Here is a 27,616-nt window from a genome sequence, read left to right on the forward strand (position 1 = left end):
TCACACGCCAGCTTTAGATCTTTGTCAAGGCAAAGGGCCTTGGACGTAACCTAAGTTCTGGTGCCATGAGAGCTGTGGCCGGAGGGGAGCTGGGTCTGCCCCAGGCCCCTTCCTCCATGGCTTCCAGCCTGCCCAGCTCAGACTTTGCCAGCCCAGAAGTAAGACCTGGGTATGCCACAGAGAGCCCGAGGCCACGGACACCGCCGCTGTTTATTGTAATATTTACGCATTTCTTTTTTTATTATTATTTTTTATTTTTTTAAACCTTTAACTTCTGTGTATTGGCTCCTAGGTGGAAGAGTGGTAAGGGTGGGCAATGGGGGTCAAGTGACTTGCCCAGGGTCACACAGCTGGGAAGTGTCTGAGGCCGGATTTGAATCCAGGACCTCCCATCTCTAGGCCTGGCTCTCAATCCACTGAGCTACCCAGCTGCCTCTATTTATGTATTTCTTAACCAATTAACATGTATAAAATGGTGCTCCTGTTTTTATTAGGTTCCTGTCTGGGTTTTTAAAAATGCATTTTAGAGTACTATTCCCCTAGTTCCATTTCCCCAATAAACCTTGTGGTTTTTGTCTTATGATTTTGCAGAGTTCAATATTTAATATGTTACATATTGTAGAACTCACTGTAATAACTTCTTAGTCTGGCATTCAAAGCTTTATAATATGATTATTCATTACTGAGACTGAATAATATATAGATATGATATTTTTTCTTTAAAAAAAAAAAGTCATGGAGACCAGCTGAGTAGCTCAGTGAATTGAAATCCAGGCCTAGAGATGCGAGTTCCTGGGTTCAAATCTGGTCACACACACTTCCTAGCTGGGTGACCCTGGGCAAGTCACTTAACCCCCCCCCTCCCTATCCCTTACTTACAACTCTTCTGCCTTGGAACCAATACATGGTATTAATTCTAAGGCAGAAGGTAAGAGTTTAAGAAGAAATCATGTAATTTAAAAGTGGCAGCTAGTGGATTGAGAGCCAGGCCTAGAGACGGGAGGTCCTAGGTTCAAATCTGGCCTCAGACACTTCCTAGCTGTGTGACCCTGGGCAAGTCACTTGACCCGCATTGCCCACCCTTACCAATCTTCCACCTATGAGACAATACACCGAAGTTAAGGGTTTAAAAAAAAAAAGTGGCAACTGGGTGGCTTAGTGGATTAGATGGCCAATCTGGGAGGCAGAAAGATTTATCTTCCTGAGTTCAAATCTGGCCTCAGACACTTCCCAGCTGTGTGGCCCTGGGCAAGTCATTTAATCTCTTTTTGCCTTGGTCCATTAGAGAAGGAAATGACAAACCACTCCAATATCTTTGCCAAGAAAACCTAGTGGACAGTATTGGCATGTTAGCATCCACGAAATCAGGAATAACTTTAAAGTATTCCTCCTTGATTTTTTTTCTTTTATGTACCATACTATTTATTTCTTTTTCCTGGCAGGATGATGTAGGTGCAGTTCAATTAAATAAAATATTACATCAGCACTTTTTTTGGCCGTCATTATCGGTTTCTTTTTGTGATTATCACTGAAGATAATTTTGCCGCCTAGAGAATGGGTTTGCCAAAGAATGATGGATCCAGTGTGGATACTGAACACGCCGATTCCACTTCTGCCCCCTCATTCCCGATATGGAGCAGCTCTCTAAGAAGCGCCTTTGCTGAGGCATTTGTGCCGGATACGGAAGGAGGTCCTGGCTGTCTGAACGCCCCCAATGAGAAGTCAGGGAAGCCCAAAGCAGTAAGCCTCGTCCACAGATGCAGAAGTGGGTACAGAGAGCGCAGAGGTGGGTCCCCTGTATTGCTCTGCATACAGCAGGGGTTTAATGTCTGCTGAACTGTCGTTTGTGCATTGACGTTGTCTGTGTTACAGCAGAAGGCTTCAAGCCTCCAAGGGAACTGCTAAATGTCAAATTTTCAGACCTCACCTGTGGCTTATAAATGCCTTTTCTCAGCTCTGAGCATCCCTGCGGCTAATCCCCAGACTCCATTTCCCGTGATTAACTGCTCCCAAAGGGTTTTCTCTCTTGGCTGTTAACCCCCTTGCTAAGCTGAATAAAAGCCCCTCAGTGTATTGCCTCGACTCTGAACCCCTGGGCTTTATGACCACAGGGCTTGTGCTGCAGCCCAGAAAACCCTTCCCAATCTTTCTGGTTCCATCAGGCAGACTATTCCCTAGTCATGCGTCTCCCATCTCTCCTGTCTGGCCAGCCTGTGCTCTGGAACCCATGACACAGAGCTCTGGCTCTTGAGTCAGAAAAAAACAGTTTCAGATTCCACTTTGAGACATTTATTACCTGTGTAACTCGACCCTTGGCCCTCAGTTTCCTCATTTTGCAAAATGAGGATGTTGGTCTAGATGGGCTCTGAGGCCCCTTACAGATCCAGGTCTTCAAGTTGATTGCTGTTTCCCTGACTATGACGCCTGGGGTAAGAAACCAGCCAAACCTCCTTGAGTTTATACTTTGTTAGAGCCTCGTCCCTCCCTAAGGAAGCATCTGACCCACTCTGATACCTCCCCAAGCTGAAGGATGGTTATGAAGTTAACTCCAGACAGCCTGAGCTGCCCTGAAGAATGGACCCTGTACCACCTCACACCTGGCAGACTGGCTTAATATGACAGAAAAGGAAAATGATACATGTGAGAAGGATGTGGGAAAATTGGGACACTAATACACTATTGGTGGAGCTGCGAACTGATCCAGTCATTCTGAAGAGTGATTTGGAACGATGCCCAAAGGACATATAAAACCACGCAGACCCTCTGACCCAGAAATACCTCTATGAAGTCTGAATCCCAAAGGAATAATTTTTAAAATGGGGGAAAGGACCTATTTATAAAAAAATATTTGTAGTAGCTCTTTTTGTGATGACAAAGAATTGGACATTGAGGGAGACCCCATCAGTTGGGGAGTGGCTGAACAAGTCGTGGTATCTGATGGCGACGGAATACTATTGTGCTACAAGAAATGATGACCAGGATGGTTGCTGAAAAACCTGGGAACTGCTACATGCACTGATGCAGAGCGAAGTGAACAGAACCAGGAGAACATTGTATACAGTATCAGCAATATTGAATGATAGTAAATGACTAAACTATTCTCAGCAATGCGATGATCCCAAAGGATTCATGAAGAAAAATGCCATCTGCCTCCAGAAGAACTGATGGAATCTGAATGTAGACCGAAGGAAGCATACTGTCTTTCATTTTCTTTCTTCATTTTTCTGTTTGAATTTTCTTCCACAAAGTGACTAATATGGAAATATGTTTTACATGATTGCAAGTGTATTTATTACCTGTATCAGATTGCTTAGAGCCTTGGGGAGAAAGGTTGAAAAGAAGGGAGAGACATTTGAAAATCAAAATTTTAAAAACTGAATGTTAAAAATTATTTTAACATATAATAGGGGCAGGGAAATAAAATATTATTAAAAAAATAAAAGAATGGACCCAGGATCCCTAGACCATTATGGACTTCTCGCCATGCTGGGAGATTTTTGACAACATCCCCAGTTATAACTCTTTTCTGTCCCTTCCCAGACACCAATGAACATTGGTGTTGGAGTCAGAGGACCTGGGTTCAGATCACACTTTGGATGTTTATTACCTGTGTGACACTGGGCAAATAATTTAAGTTTGTTCATTCGGGACTAAATTCCTCTAAGGTCTCTTTCAGACCTAAATCTATGATCCTATGAAGTCACTTAGCCTCCCTGGGTCTCAGTTTTTTCATTTCTAAAGGTCGGGGTTGGATAAGATTGCCTCTGAGTTTCCTTTTAGCTGTAGACTTACATTCTTATAAAGCCTACGAGCTGGCCCCACTTTGGACATATGAGTCCTGTCCCCCATGTAAGGGTGGTTAGTTGACTATCCCAGCTTGGAGTTCCCATTTGCTGAGAATAACTTGATGGCCTGCCCTAATTTAAGACCTTTTTCCTGATCCCAGAATAAGGAGCTCATTGAAATGCCCTGGTGCCTTTCCTTTGTTGTTTCAGCTTCCAGCTCCCTTGGGTGTCTCCAGTGAAGCCTCCTGCCCTTCTGGCCAACACCAAATAAAAAGGCTTCCTACTTTTAGCCCTGACTGGCTCATTGACTTCTGAAAAGAGCTTCTTTTATAGGCATCAAATCTACACCAGGAGAATCTCTTTAGAATCCCGGGAGAAACTAGGTTTCTAAGGGTGTGGTGGGAGAAGAGGTCCTGGCTGAATTCTCCTGACTGAGCTTTTTGACTTGGGGCATGGATCATCCTCCCTTATGCAGCCCTAGGGATCATTGGCTCCTTGATCCAGGGCTGAAAGGAAGCCTGGAGACCATCAAATCCAAAACTCTCTTGAAGTTGTTGATGTTTGTCCTTCCTTTTGGAAGAGGACAGTGACATCATGGGGTGACAGCTTGACTTGCACATGATTTGGATTTAAGTGAGGAAGAATTGCACAAAGTCATCAGCAGCCTCATTCTCTTTTCCAGTTATTGAAGTTCAATGGCAGGACAAAAGTCAGGACAACTGGTGATGGTCCAGGAAACAAGGGATGACCTTGGCATCTTCAACATCTGGCCAAGGAGCCTGCTTCAGCTGCTTTTGTGGCTGTTGGAACAAATTGCTCCCATCCACCCATTCTGTTGGGGGAAATATTCACATGCTTGGGGTAGACATCCCCATAACTCACTGATGGACTGGAGGCCTGTTGGTTACCCTCAACCTGGTTTAGCTTGTTTGTCAAGATGGTTTTACTGGGGTACGTTGTAACTTCTTGGAACCGCAGGGTTGGGTATGCTAAAGGTGTCCCTCTCTTAAAACCTCTTAAGATTGACCACATCATTCCCAACTGATAATCTTGGAGGAAAAGTCATCAGTGAGAGCTCAAACCGATGACATTAGAACATCACCCCTGACTCCTCAGAGGTACCCCTAGACCTGTGGGGATGGGGAAAGATTTGTCAAGTTCTGGGGAATGAACAAGTCAATAAGAGTCAGAATTGGGATGAGGGTGCCTCAGAGATTAGGTGGACTGCTCTACATCTCTACAGCTCTACAGAGCCACAAATGGATTGGCTTTTATGTGGGTGACAAGCCCTACCAACCCATGTCTATGTGGGAAGTGGTCCAGTGGAAAGAGCTCTGGAAACCTGTGCTCAGAGCCCAGGTCTGCTGCTTCTTACCTGAGAGATGTTGGGCAAATCGCTGCACCTCACAGGGGTTCAGTTTCCTTAGCATTTGAGGACTGACCTTGACGTGTCCTTCCAGCTCTAAACCCACGTTCCTCCAAAGCATCCACGATCCTTAGCAGTGGGAGTGTTTGTTGGCAATTCTGACTCCACTACCAACCAGTCATCTAACCTGGAACAAATCATCAAACCCTAACATGAGTTTCCTCTGTAAAATACTAGCTTTGGTGACCTAACAAGGTTATTGGGAAGGTCAAATCGATAATAAATGCGAAGCTCTTTATCGAGTGAGTTTGCACAATCACAAAATGCAACTGTACAAATAGAAGCTATTAGGATTCTTTTTTGGACACCTAATGTTACTGCCTCGGCTCAGCTGCCCTGGGGACAGGAACCAGCTTGTTTTTGGTCAAAGGCCCTTTTTTCCCAGCTTTGATTTCCTTGGGTAAGCCCTCTCCTGCTGGGCTTTTACTGCCTTCCTGTTCTTTCAGTGAATTGTATGGCAACATTTAGTGAGCTTTCTTGCTTGCTTGCTTGCTTTTTTAAACTAGCTCTGAAAGGATCACACCTCCAGGGGACCTATTTATTATTGATAACCTTTGTCCGGCCATTTTAGAACCTGGTCCTTAAAGAACCACCCAAAGAAAAGGTCTCAAAAAGCAATACTATCTGGTGGATAGGCATTCCCAATTTCCCAAGATTCTTTCCTCCCTATGTGAGTTTTGTACTAAGTGCTTTGTGATTACTATTTACAATTATTCCATTCTTACAAGAATCCTGGGAAGTAGATGCTATTATTACTCCCCTTTTTCAGATCAGGAAACTGAGGCATATAGAGGTTAAGTGACTTGCCCAAGGTCCCACAGGCAGTAAATGTAGAGACAGGATTTAACTTATGTCTTCTAATCTCAAATGTGTAATGTTTTCCCACTTTACTTCCATTCCAGTTACTTGCCTTGTCAATTGGGGAATGTAGTCTTGAGGTTAGGAACAAAATGGAAACTTTGGCATCATTCAATGCTTCTCCAAAAATTGCTCCTTGACTCTATGAAGGTCACGGTCTTGATAGGTATCCATTGGCTTGTTTTACAGACAACACAAAGATGGTGCCGGAGTTAAAATAAGGTCTAAAGTTGGGGGGGGGAGCAGGATGTGCCCCTCGCTCTTGACCACCCAGCTCTGCTCTTCTTTCATATCAGACTTGTGATGGGGAGGTTTTAGTATGGTTAATTAAGTTGGTTGTTGTCCTCATATTGAACCACAGAAAAGTGGTAATGGCTAGGAAATGGGGTTAAGTGACTTGCCCAGGGTCACACAGCTAGGAAGTATCTCAGGCTTAATTTGAAACCCAGAACCTCCCATCTCCAAGCCTATCTTTCAATGCATTTAGTTATCTTAGCTATCTGCTTATTTTGCTATTTTATTGATTTGATTTCCTGGTCTTCTCTTTTTAATCAGGTTAGTTATGGGTTGATCAATTTTATTACTTTTTTCAAAGACAGCTTTTAGTTTTGCTTATCATTTCTATGGGTTTTTATTTCCATTTTATCTATTTCCCTTCTAATTTTAAATATTTCCTCTTTGGTGCTTATTTTAGGTTTGTTTATTTGTTCATTTCCTAATTTCTAAAATGCATATTTGGGGAGGGGCAGCTGGGTTGCTCAGTGGATTGAGAGCCAGACCCAGAGATGGGAGGTCCTGGGTTCAAATCTAGCCTCATACACTTTTCAGCTGGGTGACCCTGGGCAAGTCACTTAACTCCCATTGCCTAGGCCTTACCACTCTTCTGCCTTGGAGCCAATACACAGTATTAACACCGAGACGGAAGGTAAGGGTTTAAAATAAACAAATAAATAAATAAATGAAATGCATATTTGGTTCATGAATCATCTCTTTCAATTTTTTAAATACATGATTATAAGGATAGAATTTTCCCTCTGAGGACTACAGCTGCATCCCAGAAAATTTTGTATGTTGTTTCATCATTATCATTTTCCTTTATATAGATATTGTTTCAATGATTTGTTCTTTGACACTCATTATTTAAGATTTCATTGTTAAGCCTCCATTTGGGTCTGTATGTTTTATGTTTGGTTCTGAACCAACTACTATTCCTATTGCATTTTGGTTTATGAAGGTATTTCTCCTATTTTTGCTTTTGTTTGCAATATCTCTTAGTACATGGTCAATTTTTGTAAAAGTTCCATGTGGTGCAGAGAAATATACACAAAAATACATACATAACACACATGCATATGTATGTATTCTTTTGCTATCCCTTTTAGAAGATGCTGTAAGTAAAATCTTTTCACTTTAATTTTTCCAGAAATTTGTTCAGTTCCATATTTTCCCTTTTGCTTAACTTTTTATTAGACTTATTCAAAACTGACAGAGGGATGTTAAAGTCTCTTGTCACTATTGTATTACTCTCTATGTCTTTTTGAAGCTCAGATGCTTCTATGAAATTGGATGCTAAAGCATTTGGAATATATGTTTATTATTGATGTTGGTATGATGGTTCTTTTCTAGATAATAATTTATTCATCTCTTTTTTTTGAAGGTTTGTTGTTGATTTGTCTAATAACATGATAGCAGCTCCTGCTTTTTTGATTCACTTGATGAATAGTAATTTTTTTATTCCTTCAGTTTTATGTTATGTATTACTGGTTTTTTATTGTGTTCCTTATAAGCAACAGATTGTAGGGTTTTGTTTTCTTATTTAAACTATCACTATTTTTCATTTTATTAGATTGTTTGATCCATTTACATTTAAAGGTATAAAATTTAGGTTTATATTTTCTTCTATCTCTAAAATGGAATTTTTACCCAAGTTACTATTTCCCCCCTTTCACTGCTGTAAATATGTTATTTTACTTCAGTTTACTCAAACACTTTTTTTATGCAACTGTTTCCATGGACTCTCTTTCCCTCATCCTGAATCTTTCTTCTCATTTGTTACTCCCTTTCTCTTTAGGGTTTTATTTATTAATTTCTCTCTCTTGCTTTTATTTAGTTATATATTTCTTCTCCCTCTTTTTTCTTCTCAGTCAGATAGATTCTTCTTTTCTCTCTTTCCCTTCAGCTAGTCCCGTTCATTAGTTCTTTAGCTTTATTTTTCTTTCTCCTTTGCAAAAAAGGACTTCTCTCACTCTTTTCATCACCTATCTTCTCTTTCTATTTACTCTAGACTTTAATTTTCTAAAATCCTCTAGTCTCCTTACTACACATTCTTCATACTGTTAAAATTTCTTAAGTATCCATTCTGGGCTCTCTCCAGTAGGAGCTTTTTTGCCACAACCTTGTAGGGATTACCTCATAGATGCCCATTTTCCATTGTGCCTCATTCTCAGAACAATGCCAATTATTGCTGGTGCCAAATAGGACACTTCCTTTTGATAGGGTCCTCCTCACCACTGAGCTTTACCCTCATTTGTTGATCTTTGTTTTTCTACATTTGCCCAGAAGTCTCTATGTCTCTGCTCTCCCACTCCCCCATGCACCAGTTGCCTCAAAGAGTTTCAAGTCTCCCCTTTCCAAGACAAGTCGGTCCTTTAGAAAACAAATTTCCTAGTCCTCATCCAGTATAAGGTCCTCATCTCTTTTCACCTATAGAAGCATTTAGTGTGGAACTCACTCCTACCTCCCAAGTAAGACCTCTTTTTCCCCCTTCTTTTTCAATATTTCCCACTTTTTCAATTTTTTTTTCAATATTTCCCACTTCCCTCCTATAGGTTCTTCTCTTTCTGACACCACAGAGGCCATCTTCCTCTCACTGCTAACCCTTTATTTAACCCTGTTGCATCTTTCATTCCTCTCCATCCCTCTACTGTCCACTCCCCTTTCATGAACCATCGCACATTGTAATGTATTTCCACAAAAGAAGCTTTCATCTGTAGTCAGGGTGCTGCCAGATTCTGTCCATAATACCTCCTGTCTATCCCTCATTATTACCTCTACCAAATTTCCTCTCTCACCCCTGTCTCCTTGTGTACATTTAGAAAAAAGTCTCTTATTCTCTCTGTGGTTTCTCTGTTGCTGTTTCTGTCCTTGCCTGCTATATTTATTCACTCTTCTTACATTTCTATTTTTTGAGTTTTTCCAAAGGCAAATAATCTCTTCAGTTCTGGTTTTCTTTCTAAAAAAGCTTCAAATTCTTCTTTATTATTAAATGTCCAACTTTAGACATATATGGTTAAATTCAGATTTATAAGTTAGGTCATCCAGGGCTGCATCTTGAGCTTCATTGCTCTTCAGAATACATCTCTCTTCCTTTTTCTAGTAGGTGCAGAATAGTCTTACATTATTTTAATATTCCTATCTTTATATTTGAAGGTCTTTCTCTTTGTGGCTTGCAATACTTGTGTTTTTTCTGAATTGAATTGTTAAATTTATTCACTATGTATCTTGGAGTTTAAAGTCTTGTGCTTTTATCTGAAAGTGCTCTGTGAACTCTTTCAATCAAAATGTCATTTTCTATGTTTAGAAATTCAAACATTTCTCTTCTATTATTTCCTTCATTTTGATATTAGGGTATTTTGTGACCTATTATTTTCTTCTGCGAGACCTATGATCTTAAGATTGTCTCTATGCATCCTGTCTTCAAGGTTTTGCTTACTTAGAGAACATGTATCCTTTAATGTTATTGGGGGTTTTGCTTCTCTTTTTCTAGATTGTCTTTCACTTTGGCATATTTTGGCATTCCCATTCCTTTGTTCTTTCTTATTTCTTTGGCAAAGTTTGCTAGTACAGATTGAAATCTTTCTATTTTCATTATTTTTTCTGTGCAGGACATAAATTCTGCTCTCAAAATTTTCATTTCTCTTTTAAACCATGGGAATAATATGTTGTGGTTCCATGTTCTCCTCAAATTCCACAGGGTCCTCTGTCTTATAAAGTATTGGTATTTATTCATGGATGCCTAAATTAATTTTCTAAACCAGGAGGCCATATCTCCTTTGTAATTACTGATTTATCTATTTATGTTCAAGAGCTTTTTGTTTTTTTCCTGCAAACTTTTTTTTAATCCCTTACCTTCCGTCTTGGAGTCAATACTGTGTATTGGCTCCAAGGCAGAAGAGTGGTAAGGGTAGGCAATGGGGGTGAAGTGACTTGCCCAAGGTCACACAGCTGGGAAGTGTCTGAGGCCAGATTTGAACTTAGGACTTCCCGTCTCTAGGCCTGGTTCTCAATCCCCTGAGCTATCCAGCTGCCCCCTCTTCCTGAAAACTTTGATAGTTCAGCTGTTGGTTTTTTTCCCCCTCCCTTATTTTCCTTATCGCTGAATTTCTGACTCCTTCCCCTTTGATTGTGGATCCCGAGAAGGCTGGATCTCAGTATCATCTCAGGATCCTATCATACTAATCAATTCATGGTTTACTAGCTTAGGTCTCTGCTCTAATTGACTTTTGGGTGGTCAGAACCAGTCTCAGCTAGATGTGCTTTTCCCCTCAGGCTTGGTAGATTGTTGCACTATTCTACTCTCACATGTATGGTGTTGTGTTCCTGTAACACATACGTTCCTCAGTTCTCCTGTTTGGCATTGGCAGTTCAGAGTCTGTTTCCTCCAGGACCAGCAGCTCAGAGCTTTGCAGCTTTAGTGCTTCCAGGTTGCATTTAGTGGCAGGCTTTTTGCTCCTGAAGGCTATGGCCAAGCTGGCTATTGAGGTACAAGCAAACTTCTACAACTTAGAGCTGAGGTTTCCACAGCATTGGAAGAGGGAGTATAGGGATATAAACCCATGTCATGCCTTTGGGTCTGTTGGTAGAGTCTCTGCCCATAACATGGGAGGTGGAATATTGAGTGAACTCAGCGTCAGTGGGAGTTAACTCATGGATTTTCAGATGTTAATTCTTTTGGATTCTGGGTGTCTTGGATCATGGAGACAGCTGAAGTTGCTTTATTTTTGACACATAATTTCTGTTTTGAGTAGGTTTTAAAAGTTATGGGAATCAGAGGAAATGTGTTGTCCTCCATTTATTGTTCACATGATGGGCATGTGTTGGGAAAGCCGAACAAGCTTGTCTACCTACAGATTGAATTAATATTTTTATTCAATTGTCAACTGACTCAGTGTGCACACTCTGGTGTCAATGGGTCTGCCTTAGACTGTAGCCTCTTAGAGGGCAGAACCTCATCTATACAAAGGATCATGGAAAGAAAGCACATTATGATGGGAAAGAGGACTAATTTGGAGTCACGGAACCTAGGGCCAAATCCTCATTTTGCCAGTAACTAGTTGCCAGTAACCTGGTAAAGTGACAAGTCACTTAAATGTTCTGGTCCTAGTTCTTGAGGGAATTGGCTTTGATGACCGCTAAGCTCTCTTCCAGCTTTAAATTAATGAAACTATCGGAGACTTGGGATGATGCATGATACATCTAAATGGCGACCAGAGTGATTTAGTATTGTTTTTTGCCAGTTGAGAACACTTCATCATATGATTACCCAAGGCAACATAGTGTAACAGAGAAAACACTGGAGACAGAGACATGACCCGGTCTAAGGGCTCTATAGTGGTCCTGACACTACGTTGTTTCTGTCTTGCCATGGCATAGAAGAGAAATGGTTTAAGGACTCTCCTATCCAGATGGCTTCCAAATGAGTTCCTATAGAACCAAAGGAAGGAGATGCGTGATAGAATCCTGATTTTGACTCATTTACTTTGTGGCCATGGACAAATTACTTAATCTCTTAAAGCTTCCATTTCCTCATCTGTAAAACAGTCATAATAATATCTACTCTAACCAGAACATGGCATTGTTTCAAGGCTCAAAAGAGATAGTAGATATAATCGACTTTTTAAACCCTGAATAAGTAGGCTGGAGCCAAACTGGCTTACTAGAGCTAGAGCTGATGGTTAAATTTTCAATGTGGGCATTGACACCTCAAAAATTGGTAAATACAATAAATTAGGGCTTGAATTAAAAAAATATTTCATACTTATTTTAAAATTTAGAGTTCTAAATTCTCTCCCTCTCTCATTCATTGAGTGATTTAGGGGGTTGTTGCTTATCTAGACTTAAGAAAGTGATGGAGAAAATAAAAAATGCAGATTAAACTTAAAAAATGTGTCCTACATACATACTTCTCCTCCCCAACCCCCTGGAGTGCTGGTTAAACTTTTACCAGTACATCACTGACTGTCAGCTCTAATTACAGAATGATGAACAGACATGAACCATTGAGTTCATTTAATCCAATCCCTCCATTCTACAGATGAGGAAACTGAGACCCTGAAAGAAGAGATAATTTTATCAAGATCATGTCATTATATGGTAGCAGTACTAAGATTCAACCCAGATCCTTACTTCAAATCCAAAGCTTTTATCATGGCCCTAGGCTATCTCATTAGAATCATTGTTGCAGAGTCTAAGAGTTAAGAGTTACCTGTCTTCCTCAGGTGCTAAAATGCTTTTACCTGTGGGACTCAGAGCCTACAGGTACACCCTGCTGACTCATAGCCTTGCTGGGATTGTGACAGACCAGCAGGGGAGAAGGTCTGGGAGTCAATCAAAGAAGAAACCAGGTGGAGGCGAGAGAAGAGGTAGATTCCAGCTTGGGTTGTGGTTGAGAGGGTGGATAGCTTTTTTTTCCATCAAAAGCACTTCTCTGCCCTATGATTAGGAACAATTTGTCTCTCCAGGATGCCATTTGTGTCAGGGGAAAAAAGTAACAAATAGACCACTAAAATTAATGATATTTTTAGGTTTCCGTTAGCAATGGGGACTGAGACTTCCCCTGGTCTATGAGCTCTCTCCCACAGTCCTGATGCCTGAGACTGTCATTTCTGCCTCACCAAGGCACAGAAGAGAAATAGTTTGAAGCATTTCCTCTCGAGTTTGATTCCAAGACAGTTCCTGAAAGAGTTAGACTGAAGAATGGAGAGAGTGACATTTGCTAGCTGTGTGAAATTGTGTTTTACATCCCTGGTTTGGGATAAAGAAAATCTCAGTTTCCTCTACTGTAAAATGGAGTTGGAGCTGGACTGGATGGCCTTTAAGGTTCTTTCCAGCCCTGATTCTTATGATCTTATAACCTGAAACGGAACACTGATGGCTTCCAGTCAGGCCAACACTGAGTAAAATTGTGAAAGAGGCAGCTAGTCTTTGATGCCTTCCCTGTTCCTTTTCTATGTTCATCTCTTCACTAGTTAACTTCCTGAGGCATCCTGGGGGCTGGGACTCTCCCTGGATCATTCTATTCAGACTTGTCCTATCAGGCTCCAACATTATCTGGCCCTTTTCCTCCTCCTTCCCCATTCACTCAGGAAAGCCTCTGAAAAAAGGAAGTTCAGGGATCTTATTGATGACTATTTTGTTGTGGTTGTTGTTGAGTCATATCATTTGGGGTTTTCTTGGCAAAGAGAACAGCTCTGTGTGTTATTAGTTGGGAAAAAATAACCCAAGAGAACTAGGGTTGTTAGAACCTGGAGCTTATCTCATCAAACCCAGTCATTTTATGAAGAGGGAGAGTGAGAAGCAGGAAACCACTATGACTCTGACCTTCTGGTGTATTGGGCCACAAGTCACGAGGTCTTCACACTCTTCTCATGTTTCTTAAAACAAGTCGTTAAAGTTCATTTTCTGCAAAACAAAGGTCCTTCCTGGCTCTAAAAATCCCATGATAGTGGCAGAGCCCAAATGGGAAATCAGATCTTCTGGCTCCCAGTCCTGGGCTCTTTCCAGTGAGCTCTGCACCCCAGGTAGAGATAAAATACAGACTTCTCCTGGTGGTCCAATCCACTGGAGGCATTCTGGGCTTATATTACCCATGGCTACCTTTTAGGTAGGTGGTGCCATGGAGAGAGCACCAAGGCCAGGAGTCAGGAATACCAGAGTTCAAATCTGACTTCAGATACTTACTAGCTGTGTGACCCTGGGAAAGTCACAGATTGAATAACCTTGTTTGCCTCAGTTTCTTCATCTGTCAAATGAGCTTGAGAAGGAAATGGCAAACCACTCCAGCATCTTTGCTAAGAAAACCCCAAATAGGGTGTCCATCGATTAGGGAATGGCTGAACAAATTGTGGTATCTGTTGGTGATGGAATATTATTGTGCTCAAAGGAATAAAGAACTGGAGGAATTCCATGTGAACTGGAACAACCTCCAGGAATTGATGCAGAGTGAAAGGAGCAGAACCAGGAGAGCATTATACACAGAGACGAATACACTATGGCACAATCGAATGTAACGGACTTCTGTACTAGCAGCAATGCAATGATCCAGGACAATTCAGAGAAACTTGTGAGAAAGAATACTATCCAGAGAAAGAACTATGGGAGTAGAAATGCATTAGGAAAATATGTGATTGATCATGTAATGTGATAGGGATGTGATTGGGGGTTTATTTTTAAAGGATCATGCTACTTGCAGATATGAATAACATGGAAATAGGTTTTGAACAGTGATGCATGTATAACCCAGTAGAACTGCTTGTTGGATTTGGAAAGAGCAGGGGTGAGGATCATGAGTCATGTAACCATGAAAAAATATTCTAAAGTTTTAAAATGTTATGCTAAAAAAAGACTATAAAAAAAGAAAATTTAAAAAAACCAAATAGGGTCACAAAGAGTCAGACATTACTGAAAAAGAGTGAGCAACAACAAAACCTGTCGTTTATTGTCGATAGAGAGTCAGTGGATAGAGATGGGAAGTCCTGGGCTCAAATCTGACTTTTTTCTTTCTAACTGTGCGACCCTGGGCAATTTACTTAACCTGCATTGCCTAGCTCTTCTGCATCTTCTGCCTTGGAACCAATACTTAGAATTGACTCTAAGACAGAAGATAAGGATTTAAAAAAATACTGGAGTGGTTTCACATTTCCTTCTCTAGCTCATTTTACAGATGAGGAAACTGAGGTAAATGGGGTTAAGTGACTTGTCTAGGATCACACAGCTAGTCCATGTCTAAGTTCAGATTTAAACTCAGAATGATAAACTTTCTTGATTCCAGACCTGGCACTGTAACCACCATAACACTTGGCAAAGAAAACAGCTCTGTGTGTTATTAGTTGGGAAAAGATAACCCTAGAGAACTGTCTGATCTCATCAGAGCCTGGCCTTGCCCTTGCCCTGGCTTACTCCATAGGAGGTGAATTTTTCAAGTATTTGGTTATGTGAATTCCTAAGACAACTGATATGTCTGGCTAAAGCACAAGTCAGGCCATGTTACCCCCTTCATCTTGCTGGGTCTTGTTTTCCCCTCAGCTCTAAGTACACATAAGGGGGTTATGGTCTATGATGAAAGCTCCTTCTTTCTAGCTCTCGGTCTCTGTTCCTACCCATAGTCCAGTGAAAAGGCAGCCCAATCACTGTTGGAAGGAGAAAAGAATCTATGTGCAATGAATAGGCAATTTTCAGGTAAAGAAATCAAAATTATCAATAAGCACATGAGAAAGTGTTCTAAATCTCTAATAATTAGAGAAATGCAAATCAAAACAACTCTGAGGTATCACCTCACACCTAGCAGATTGGCTAAAATGAGAGAAGGGGAGAGTAATGAATGCTGGAGGGGATGTGGCAAAACTGGGACATTAATGCATTGCTGGTAGAGTTGTGAACTGATCCAACCATTCTGGCTGGCAATTTGGAACTATGCTCAAAGGGCTATAAAAGACTACCTGCCCTTTGATCCAGCCATACCATTGTTGGGTTTGTACCCCAAAGAGATCATAGATAAACAGACTTGTACAAAAATATTTATAGCCGCACTTTTTGTGGTGGCAAAAAACTAGAAAATGAGGGTATGTCCTTCAATTGGGGAATGGCTGAACAAACTGTGGTATATGCTGGTGATGGAATACTATTGTGCTGTAAGGAATAATAAACTGGAGGAATTCCATGTGAACTGGAGAGACCTCCAGGAATTGATGCAGAGTGAAAGGAGCAGAGCCAGAAGAACATTGTACACAGAGACTGATATACTGTGGTAAAATCGAATGTAATAGACTTCTGTACTAGCAGCAATGCAATGACCCAGGACAATTCTGAGGGACTTATGGAAAAGAACATTATCCACATTCAGAGGAAGAACTGCAGGAGAGGAAACACAGAAGAAAAGCAACTGCTTGAACACATGGGTTGAGGTGGACATGATTGGGGATGTAGACTCCAAACTACCACACCAATGCAATGATCAACAATTTGGAAATAGGTCTTGATCAATGACACATGATAAAACCAGGGGAAATGCGCATCGGCTATGGGGGTGGGGGGAGTCGGGTGGGTGAAGGGGAAAGTAAGAGCATGAATCATGTAACCATGTTAACTTTTCTAAAAAATAAAAATTATTAAATGGGAAAAAAAAGGATCTATGTGCAAAGGATCATTTTATCTAGTGCTCTCATTTTACAGATAAAGAAGTTGAGACCTGAGGAGGCTGCATGATCTATCAGTTATCCAAAGAGAAACTAAATAAGCTATATTAGATCAAACTTTCACTGTAAATACAGATACGTCAATTTCCATATGGAATTAGCTGTAAATCAGATTCGATCCAAAGATCTCAAAGCACTTTAATTCATTCTATTTCCTTTGGAGAGAGTAAGCTGTTTCAATTGTCTTGAAAATAAGAAGACTCAAGAAGTGTATTGACTTGAAATCTCTGGAAACCTGGATTCTCTCTTCCATATCTCATGTTCTTACTGCACCTAGGGCCCATGAAATGGGTTTTAAAAAATATTTTGATCATGACAGCTAGGTGGCATAGTGGATAGAGTGCCAGAATCATCTTAACGAGCTCAAATCTGTAAGTCATTTAACTCTGTTTGCCTAAGTTTCCTTATCTGTAAAATCAGCTGGAGAAGGAAATGGCAAACCACTTCAGTATCTTCATCAGAAGATTTCAAATGGGGTCACAAAGAACCGGATATGACTGAACAATAAGAACAACCACCACCATTTCAGCCTAATTGATTTCTTTGTCATGCTTGACATTTTATGTTTTAGGCAATTATTCTGCAAAGAGGTCCATAGGCTCCACAAGATGGTAAAAGGAGCCCACGGGACCAGAAGGGTTAAGAATCCTTGTTCTGGAATCACGGTGACTGCGGATGTGGGGTGTGCACAAGGACTGATTGAGGAGGGCAGCAGATTTGTATGTAGTTGGTCCTTTGCTGTAGCTAGAGTCAGTTGGTCCAGAGCTCAGGAATTCTTCCCAAGCAAATAAATAAACAAAGCAGAAACTTTTGTGTTTTCCCAGTCTCCACACATTTCCTGCAGCCCCACCAGACTTTGGCCACATATCGCCTTTAAGGCTGGCCTCTGAGGGTCATGGCTGCCAGGCTTCCTTTCTGTCACTGGGATCCTCTCCCTGCTGCACTTTTCTGTTCGTTCAGGAAAAGTAGGCTTTGTCTCAGCTCTCTGGCAGAGGTCGAGGTGACAGTGCCTGACTTAGCAAACCCAAATGGGTGGCAGTTTGGTGCCCAAAGGAAAAGAGAACAGACACCCTAGAAGAAGTAGTCATTGATGAATAGCGATCGTGTGATTGTCAGAAGGAGGGAGATCAATAACAGGACGTGACTCACTAAGACGCTCTTCTGATATACCTTCCCAAAGAGCCAACAGGATGTGTACCTTGCCAGGTATAAATAACATCCTAGAAGAACACAGCTGGAAGGGACTTTAATGCTCATCTATCACACTCCTTCCTTCGGCCACGAAGAAAGGAGATCTGTAAGGGTGACAGGACAAAGTGAGAACTAGAACCTGGGTTTCCTGACTTCTACCCAAGTGTTATTGCCTCCCACTTAGCACCTTTCCCCATTCTCTCTTTTTGCCCTGCCCCTCTCCCCCATCAGGGCCAGGGCATCCTGTGTCCTGATGCCTCCTTCTCTGGGGGTTCTTGCTATTGCCCAATAGATGGCTAGATATAGCTGTGGGGAGCTCAACCTTCCTAACTCTCCTAGGCTTGTGAACACAACTCAACTGTGTCAGAAAAACGAATAGGAGGTAGGGAAGGGAGAAGGCTTGGTGTGGGAGGTGTCAGACACTGCCCTCTCACACCCACAGGCTGGAATGTTCCATACTATTTATAAAGGCTGAACTGAAGATGTGTCCTTCAACTAGAAGGGAACTAAATAAATAGGTTCATTGTTGAATGGGTCCCTTGTGCAGAGGGAAAGCTGGAGGTCTAGCTGAATGGCTTCATCTGTCTTTGAGTCCTCCCCATGAGAGGCAGCCCATCTCCCCCAGGTGAACCAGAAAAGGCTGATGAGGAATTCAGGTCTAGTCCATCTTCTCTTTCCTGCCCCCACTGTTCCCACCCAGTCTATCACTGCTGCTCTTATCCAGGGGCTGCCAACCAGCTCGAATCTGGTGGGATGGAAAGGGTTTATGGCAGATGGGAACAGAAAGCACCAGGTACACCTCTTCCAAGATTCCATGTTTGTATATTGTGGCTACAAAGTCAATGGCTGGCTCCTGATCTCCTTTAGGACCTGGGAATTCTTAGAGCATAACCACTGTCTCACTTTAACTTTATTCATGGGCATATAAGATTCCTTGCTTCTGGATGGTCAGTACTCAAAGGCCCCATGTTTCACAAGCAAGTATAATAATCGACGTAAAGATGGGAATGAAAATAGGTGAAGTCCTGAGGGGAGGTAACAGCAGAAAACTTGAGAATTCTGACTTTGACTAACTGAACAGAAGGATCACTGGGGAGGGACAGCTAGTTGGTTCAATGGATAAAGTGCAAGACATGGAGTCAGGAACCTGGGTTCAAATTTGGCCTTAGACACATCTTAGCTGTGTGACCCTGAGCAAGTCACTTAACTCCATTTGCCTAGATCTTGTTCTTTTGTCTTAGAATTGATACTAGGACAGAAAGTAAGAGTTTAAAAAAGTAATCACTGGGGGCAGCTGGGTAGTTCAGTGGATTGAGAGCCAGGCCTAGAGATGGGTGGTTCTAGGTTCAAGTCCCAGCTGTGTGACCCTGGGCAAGTCACTTGACCCCTGATGCCTATCCTTACCACTTGTCTGCCTTAAAGGTAAGGGTTAGAAAAAGAAAGAAAGGAAGAAAGAAAGAAAGAAAGAAAGAAGGAGAGAAAGAAAGAAAGAAAGAAAGAAAGAAAGAAAGAAAGAAAGAANAAATATCAAGGACTCATCTTGGACCAATAGCTCGGGGGAGAGGGAGAGAGAGAGGAAGAGGCAGGGAGAGAGAGGGAAAGGCAGGAAAAGAGAGTGAGACAGTGGGGAGAAAGGGGGGTGGAGAGAGAGAGTCAGAGTCAAAGTTTGCTTGGTCTTTTTAACGTATTTATACATATAACACAGACTCCCTGCAAATAAACTATTTTTTTATTTTTCAACTCTTCACAAAATAAATAAATTAATTCAATTTGCAGTGAACAATATTCCAAAGATAGGAAACCTTTCCCTCCCAAGTTCATTCTTAATAAAGTTCTCCAAAAATCTCTGGTGGGAGGAGGGGGAAGGCAGGTGTGAGGAGCAGGGAGCTCCCAGAAAGCCACACTGGGAGTGGAGGCAATGGCTCCCTCATCACTCCTTGATGCCTGTTGCGTGGTGCTGGCTAGAGCTGGTATCTTCCCACTCTGGGGAACCAGGAGGTAAAGAAGGGATGGGGAGAGGGGAGAGGGGGGGAAGTAGTCTCCTCATTAGAAAAACAACAATAATAACAACAAAACATTTCTGGACCTGCCAGAGATGTCTTCAACAACACCACATCCTGAGGTGGGAAGAGGCTCCCAGATAGCATTCCTGGGTTCTCCAAGCCCCAGTCCAGTCTATTTAAACTGAAGATCTCTCTATTGGGGAGGGTGTTTGAGTCAAATTCTTGCACTGCCCATAAATGGAATCCAAAATCAAGAATCAGAGACATCCAGACATGACCGTGAGTGGCTCCCACCAATTGAAATAACCCACAAACAAGGATGACTCCATCATGGTTCTGGATGCTCTGCATCCTGACTGCCTTTAGGAATGTTTCTTCCCTGTTCACCTGAGCTATGACCAGTCCCACAATAGAATGCCACCCTTCTCTTTCCAAACATGCCAGCCTGGGATGGCCAGATGTGTTACTCTCGCTTCTATATGCTGAATTGCCCATGACAATGTAAGCTCCAGGAGGGCAGGCACTGATTTTTGTTTGGATGCTCAGAGCTTTGGTAACTTGAAGGCACTTTAATAAATGCTGGTGGAATTAATTAACCATGTAGAACAACTCTATCTTTTGTGTGTTAATTTCTAGGCCCTGGCCCTGGAGGGGAAAGAGGGTGCTTGTCCTGGACGTTGCCTTTAAAAGCAAAACATGCACACGGAAATGGCCAGGGTCCCTCTCAAAGGAGGAGGGGAAACACCCCATAACCTCAGAAAAACAAAAGGGATAATAGGCATCATCTAAAAAGCTGGACTGGTGGTGGGAGGAAGGGAGGACTGAGCAGACTCAAATGAACTCCAGCTGCCTCTTTTGTTTCTGGGGACCCCCTGTAGCAATGGCTCCTGCTCCCTGGGTTAAAGGGAAACCCCAGCATATAGTTCCTTCAAGTCTCCCCCAAATGCCTTCTCTACCAACAACCTCCAACCAATACTCTTTGCTGAGGGAAAAATAATAAAGAAAGAAACCAAACCATAAAACCCCTAAATAATGGTTCTCAATCAAGTTGAGTAATTTTTCACTCCCAAATCCTCAAGGGGGTGAGGGAGGAGTGGCGTTTCCAGACACTGGCCTGTCGCCTTGATGGCTAATTTGTGGTCTGAATTTGGGGAAGGAAAAAGCCAGTGTCTTCTAGAAAGGAACAGAGACTTTGGGCTGTCCTGCTCCCCCTTCTCCCTTGAATGTGCTTTGTACCTTCTCTCCCTCTCCTATGTTGCTGGATTTTTTGTTTGGGTTTTTTTTAAGAGTTAGCCATCCCAAGGAGCCTTTTATCTGTCTGCCTAGGCCAAGCTTTCATCATGCCTTCCATAGGAAAGTCTGGGCATCCATCAAGGAGAGAGAGGCTCTCCTGGAGCCAAATGAGTTTGGATAGGGCCCTTGGAGGGAGGGGATGTCATAAATAAGCTGGATGAGGGTTTGTCCAAAGTCAGTTGAACACAGCCCATTTGCCACAAAAGTGAGGAAACTTATGGCTTAGAGGAGGTAGTGAGAACCAGGAAGAGAAAGGGGCCTCACTCGGACCTGGGAGTTTTTCCCGATAGAGGAGGCTCTCTAGTCAATCCTCTTATCCCAGGCCAGTGTCTGGTAACCCAGGCTGTGACTCTTATCTCCCTTCTAGTTCCTTCCTCCACAACGATTGTAACAAAAATAATGAAAGGACTCTGGGTATTTAGCACAGAAGGACCCTGTAGAGAGAGGCAGGCACTTGTATGAAGATGGGGATGAGGAGGCTGGAGGCAGAGGATGTTCTCAGTGTGTGAAAATGAAGTCAGGACATCGACAGGCCCGGTCTAGCCTTGGAGCCTCCACGGGAGAATTCACCCTTGGAGATGGAGGTCGGAAAGTCCCAGAACCAGGTCAGGAACCTGCCCTGGTCTCTTTGGGCTCTAGGAAATCTTGGTGGCAAAAGGATAAAGAGGAAAGAGATAAATGGGATGGGGATAAGGCCTACTTCTCTAGCAAGAAGGACTGCCTGGCTCATTGAACTTCTTACTGTGTGACCCTTGCCACCACGTGCCCACCCTCCTGAGGCTCTGGGTCATTGCTCTGACTTCTCTGCATTTCTGTTTGGTTGGGGTGGGGGGAGGGTAGAGGTCGTGGCTGAGGATCCAGTCCCCCTTCGGCCATTTACGTCACCCAGAAGATGCCCCGGTCTTCCAGCAGACTGATGGAGCGATTCATGAGGGTGGCTGGGTCCGGGGCCAGCTTGTAGCCAAAGAGCTGCATGGCAGGGCCACAGGCCCTCTGGACCACCTGGGCCAGCTTGAAGGGGATGCTGAGGCGCCATTTGTCAAACTGCTCCGAGGAGTTCTTCTGGGTAGAGTAGATGCCGCTGCTGTCCCGCGGGGCTTGGGTGTTCTTACGGATCCAGGCCTCCACCTGCGGGGTGAGGGTGATCCCCGCAAAGCGGTACATCTCACGGGCCTTCTGCAGAGGGAGCCGGGCCACGTCCTCGTAGCGGACCAGCATATAGCGGCCCCGGAGCCAGGAGGGCTGGCTCAGGCCCAGCTCGGCGGAGAGGCGGATGCTCTCGCAGTTCCCCCGAAGCCTCTGGATCTCATCCTCCCGCAGGGAGGCCTCTCCCTCCGCCACCCACTTCTTCCAGGTCTCGTACTTGCCGGAGAAGGCCACCATGCGGGACGCCTGCACAGCGCGGGGGTCCCGGACCAGCTGGATGATCCGCATGTCCAGGCGGGGGTCTTCAACCAGGGGCCGCAGGAACTCCAGCTGGCGGATGCGCACGGCTTTGAGGGCCATGTGCTCTTTGCGCCGGCAGGTGTCCATGGCCAGCGTTAAGTTGAGAGGTCCGCAGCGGCGGTTCTTGCAATGGTACTTCTCGAAGACCTTCTTGACGAAGGGCGTGCAGACGGGCTCCTCACAGAGCGAGCGGCTGGAGCCTCTGCGGAACAGGAACTGAGTCAAGTGGTCCTCGGGAGACGGCGTGATGAAGTGCTCCAGGATGTAGAGGTCGCAGAGGAACAGCTGCTTCAGCACGTCGCGGTAGACCAGGGCCGAGCCCGCCGCGTTGGCTCCTCCAGGTTCAAACGTCACCGTCCTTTCGATATGCCACAGAGGCTCAAAGAGGTAGAAGATGTTGCCTTGTTGGTTGAAGAACTCCCCTACGAAGGAAGAGCCCGTCCTGGTGGTGGCCATCAGAAGGACGTGCCGCCGGGGGCCCCGGGGCAGCTCCTCGGACTCTCCTCCCAGCTGCAGTGTGATGTTCCGGAGCCGCTGTTGAAGCTGGGAGAAGGAAGAATCCAGTTCGCTCAGGGACAGGAGGGACGCATTCTCCGATAGGATCAGGGCTGGGTCGGTGCTGTTGGCATCCAGTAGGGATTGTGGGATTTGTTTTAGCTTGTCGGAGACCCTGGGAGCACAGAGGAAAAGAATGATAACAACAACAACAAAAATAACAATAAATAGCTCGCATCTGTGTAGCACTTCGAGATTTGCAAAGTTGATCAATGACACATGTAAAACCTAGTGGAATTGCCCATTGGCTACGGGAGGGGGGTGAGAGGAGAGGAGGGAAAGAATATGAATCATGTAACCATGGAAAAATATTCTAAATTATTTATTTAAATAAACTTTTAAAAAATTTTTAATTAAAAAAATAAAAAATAATTCAGGAAAAAAAAAAGATTTGCAAAGCACTTTACAAGTATGATCTAAATATTATTTAATAGAACATCAACGACAGGGTTAGTGCTGTCTACCCAGACTGCCAAATGCCAACACACAGCCTTTTCCCTCAGGGAACTCCTTGGAGCAATTCTTCTCACTAGTTCAATCCCTGACTCAGAGAAATAGAATCGGAGAATGGTAGGGCTGGACTGGGCGTTAAGCGATCTAGTATTTCCTCCAAATTCATACAGTTACTAAGTTAGAAGCAGAGTCTAGACTAGAGCTCGGGTGTCTTTTTTTAAAAAGTTAAACTTATTATTTTTCCCAATTATCAAGCAATTTCTGCCCCCCCCTTTCCATCTCTCCCTTCTCCAACTGGAAAAAGAGAAAGAAAAAGAAACTCCTTGTAATAAATAATCATAATGTAGTAAAAGAAATTCATGGATTGGCCTTGCCCCCAATGTTTGTCTTTTTCTGTGTGTTAGTTTGCCATCATCTCTCATGAGGAGGTGGGGAGCATTCTCCATTGGTCCTTGAGGTATTACATCCATTGAGGTTTTTAAGCCTTTCAAAGCTGTTTCTCTGTACAGTGTTGATGTTATAAATTGCACTGACCATGCTCACTTCATTCTTTATCATTAGCATAAATCATCAGCATTTCTATATATTTCCAACAAAACTCGGCAGCAAGAGTTAAAAAGAGAAAGTCCGCGATATAAAATACTTGGGAATCTATTTGCCAAGACAAATGCTAGAATTAAATGAACACAATTACAAAACACTTTTCCCACATTCTTCATCATTTGCTACAAGTCTTCTGAGATCCCTCTGAAACCATCTCTTTGTTTCTTATAGCATAATAATATTTCATTGGATTCATATACCACAATTTGTTCAACTGTGCCCCAATGAAGGGACATGCTTTTAATTTCTAGTTTTCTGTCACTACAAAAAGAACTGCTGAGGGCAGTTTGGTGGCTCAGTAGATAGAGAGCCAGGGCTAGTGATAGGAGGTCCTGGATTCAAATCTGACTTTAGATCCGTAGTTCCCAAACTTTTTTGGCCTACCACCCCCTTTCCAGAAAAAATATTACTTAGCCCCCTGGAAATTAATTTTTAAAAATTTTAATAGCAATTAATAGGAAAGATAAATGCACCTGTGGCCATCAGTGTTCCCCTGGATTGCTACAGCACCCACCAGGGGGCGGTGGCGCCCACTTTGGGAATCACTGCTTTAGATCCTTCCTAGCTGTGTGACCCTGGGCAAGTCACTTAATCCCCATCACCTAGCCCTAACTGCTCTTCTGCCTTGGAACCAAAACCTAGTATTGAATCTAAGACAGAAGGAAAGGGTTAAAAAAAATAACTGCTAAAATATTTTTGTACGTATGAGGACTTTTCATCTTTGTGTAATTTCTTTGCTTAGTCAAAGGAAGGGCATAGTCTAGTGACATTCTGAACCTCCTGTAGGACCTCATTTTATATGACCAATAACACGGTCCTACTGTAGTTTCAAATTGCTTTCCAGAAAGGCTATGCCCATTTGCAGCTCTGCCAGTGGTGCATCAATATGTCTGTTTTCCCACAATTCCCCCAACATTTGTCATTTTCTGATTTTTGTCAGTTTCAGCACTCTGATGAGTGTGGGGTGGTGGAACCTAAATGTCTTGCAGCCAAGTCAAGGTTCTTTCTACCATCCCAGAGGTCTGTGTGTCATTACTTAATGAAGAGATGTCAAAGTTGCTGCCACTCGAGGCTAGCAAAACTCCCTGAGGGTGTGGGATTAAATTGTAATTGGGAAATATTTAACAAAATAAATATGTAAAATATATAAATAATAACATTTAGAAAATTTTTGAAAAAATCAATCTACAACACAGATAATGTTAGCTTGTGATTTTCTAAGTCAATAATGCTGCCTGCAGGGATCTGACACCAGTGGCCTGATGGAGAGGTACTGGAACTGGAATCTAAATTCAGAACCCAACTTGGATGATTATTAGTTGTGTGACCCTGAGCAAATCAGCTTACATTCCTGAACCTCAGTTTCTGCATCTATATAATGGGCAACCCTCTAAAACTACTAGTTGCAGAGAAAAGGGCCTATAGTCAGGAAATGTGGCCTCAGATACTTACTAGCTGTGTGACCCTGGGCAAATGGCTTTACCTCTCTTGGTCTCAGTTTGCTCCTCTGTAAAATGGGGGTAATAACAACTTCTTACCTCATGTGGTTGCTGTGAAGATCAAATGAGATGATATTTGTAAAGTGCTTAGCACAGTGCCTGGCACATAGTAAATGCTATGTAAATATTAGTTATTATTATTATTATTAAAATGGAGAAAATTATATCACCTGTCTCATAGGGTTGATGTGAAGACCAAATGATATAATAATTGTAAAGCATTTATAGTGCAGTGCCTGGCACATAGTAGGAGCTATGTAAATTGTTAGTTGTTAGCTATTATTATTATTGGGGAGTGAGGTGACTCAGTGGATAGAATGATAGTCCTGGAGTCAGAAAGACCTGAGTTCAAACCTAGCCTCAGTTACATACTTGCTGGGTGACCCTGGGAAAGTCACTGAATCCTGTTTGCCTCGATTTCCTCATCTATAAAGTGTGCTGGAGAAGGAAATGGCAAAATACTTTGCCAAGAAAAACTCATATTGGGGTCACAGAGTCAGATATAACTGACAATGATCAAATAACAACAAAATTTCTCCCTTTTATGTATTTCTGAATGGTCTATTAATGCTCTTTTCTTAATTTTTAAGGAAATCTATATTGCTACCTGTTACATTACCTAACCACGTTTCCCCTCCCCCAAATCCTTCCTTGTAGACAAATAAGTCATAGCCATGGAATCTCTCAGTGCCCCAGACATCTGAGACCATTAGAGGTCTCACAGCAAGTGGTGCCAATCTACATTGGTAGGAGTTTTCTCCTTGGAAGTTCCCTACACACAGCTCTAATAGAGAGAAGGAGTGATGAAGAGAGAGTCGGGGAGAGAGAGGGAGGGAGGGGGAGAAAAAAGAGGGAGAAGAGAGGAAGAGAGATGGGTGATAGAAGGGAGGAAAGCGAGAGAGGAAGAAAGAGGGATCGATAGACATAAAGCCTTATGGAGAGAGAGAGTGATGTGGATAGACGTACAGAGTTACAGGTGGATGGATGGATGGACAGACGAATGAATAAAATGGGGCGGAAAGGATTTTTGCAATGTTGTTTTGTCTCATTTCCCTTCTAGATTCCAAGCTCTATGAGGACAGGAAGCATGTCTTATCCAAAGTTTTCATATGCTCCAAGGCGTCACATAATGCTTTGTACACAGTAGGCACTTTTGTTCAATGAAGAAATTTACAGAAAGAAGGAATAATGATCCCCTCCTTTCTTACCTTGATATGATTTTGTTTTCTTTCTCAATGAAGACAAAAACAATAACCACAAACAACAGGAAAAGAGCATATTTGCTCCTCATTCTCAGGCTATGCAGAAGATCCCGAGTATCTTGGGGCCAAAAATGTCCTTTTTCCATGGGGATCGATTGGGAGAGAGGGAGGGAAGGGCTCTGGGAGCTCCTTCCCTTCCCAACAAGCTGTCCAGCACTTAACCTTGTGTAGTTAGCTGGACCACATCTTTGACCTTGCCATCAGGTGGAGGACACCCACGTCCTGCAGAAAGAGAAAAAAGTGAGGTCAACTAGACATCTTACGTTTACATGAAACAAGCAGAAAAAAGATGTTGAGGCAATAGATGCATGACCCCACCCTTTTAGGGGCTAAAAATAACTATATCCCCTCTCTATGGAAACCTAAAGCAGGGGCAGCTGGATAGCTCAGTGGATTGAGAGTTAAGCCTAGAGACAGGAGGTCCTAGGTTCAAATCTGGCCGCAGACACTTCCCAGCTGTGTGACCCTGGGCAGGTCACTTGACCCCCATTGCCCACCCTTACCACTCTTCTACCTAGGAGCCAATACACAAAAGTTAAGGATTTTAAAAAAATAAGAAAAAGAAAAAGAAACCTAAAGCAAAGGGAGTCCCAAACCAGAGTGAATGCCATGGATTGTCTGGAATCTAAAACTGAATTGAACTCACATATGATTTTTATTGAACCATAAACAGAAACATTATCTTTTTTTATATTTCAAAAAAAAATCTCACGATCTAGGCATGTAATTCAGTGAGGTCAAGGATAGAAGAGAGATCCCATGGAAACAAA

At 42.7% G+C, this 27,616-nt stretch overlaps 1 protein-coding gene across 1 annotated transcript; it reads right to left on the bottom strand.

Moving 5' to 3' along the window:
• Nucleotides 1-21,904: 21,904 nt before the first annotated feature.
• On the bottom strand, nucleotides 21,905-26,944 carry CHST3 (carbohydrate sulfotransferase 3). The gene is made up of 2 exons (XM_044662823.1): nucleotides 26,793-26,944; nucleotides 21,905-23,144 (listed from the first exon to the last, which is right to left on the bottom strand). Exons 1-2 carry the CDS (start codon nucleotides 26,930-26,932, stop codon nucleotides 21,905-21,907), a joined length of 1,380 nt encoding a protein of 459 aa, XP_044518758.1. The 5' UTR covers nucleotides 26,933-26,944.
• Between the last annotated feature and the right edge of the window lie 672 nt (nucleotides 26,945-27,616).

The sequence above is a fragment of the Gracilinanus agilis genome, chromosome 2 (genome assembly GCF_016433145.1).
Source record: "Gracilinanus agilis isolate LMUSP501 chromosome 2, AgileGrace, whole genome shotgun sequence".
Lineage (NCBI taxonomy): Eukaryota > Metazoa > Chordata > Mammalia > Didelphimorphia > Didelphidae > Gracilinanus > Gracilinanus agilis.

Coding starts and splice junctions, on each gene's coding strand:
- CHST3 (XM_044662823.1), bottom strand. CDS start 26,932: ATGGAAAAAGGACATTTTTGGCCCCAAGATACTCGGGATCTTCTGCAT. Junction 23,145..26,792: donor GAAAACAAAATCATATCAAG/GTAAGAAAGGAG, acceptor CTGTGCTCCCAG/GGTCTCCGACAAGCTAAAAC.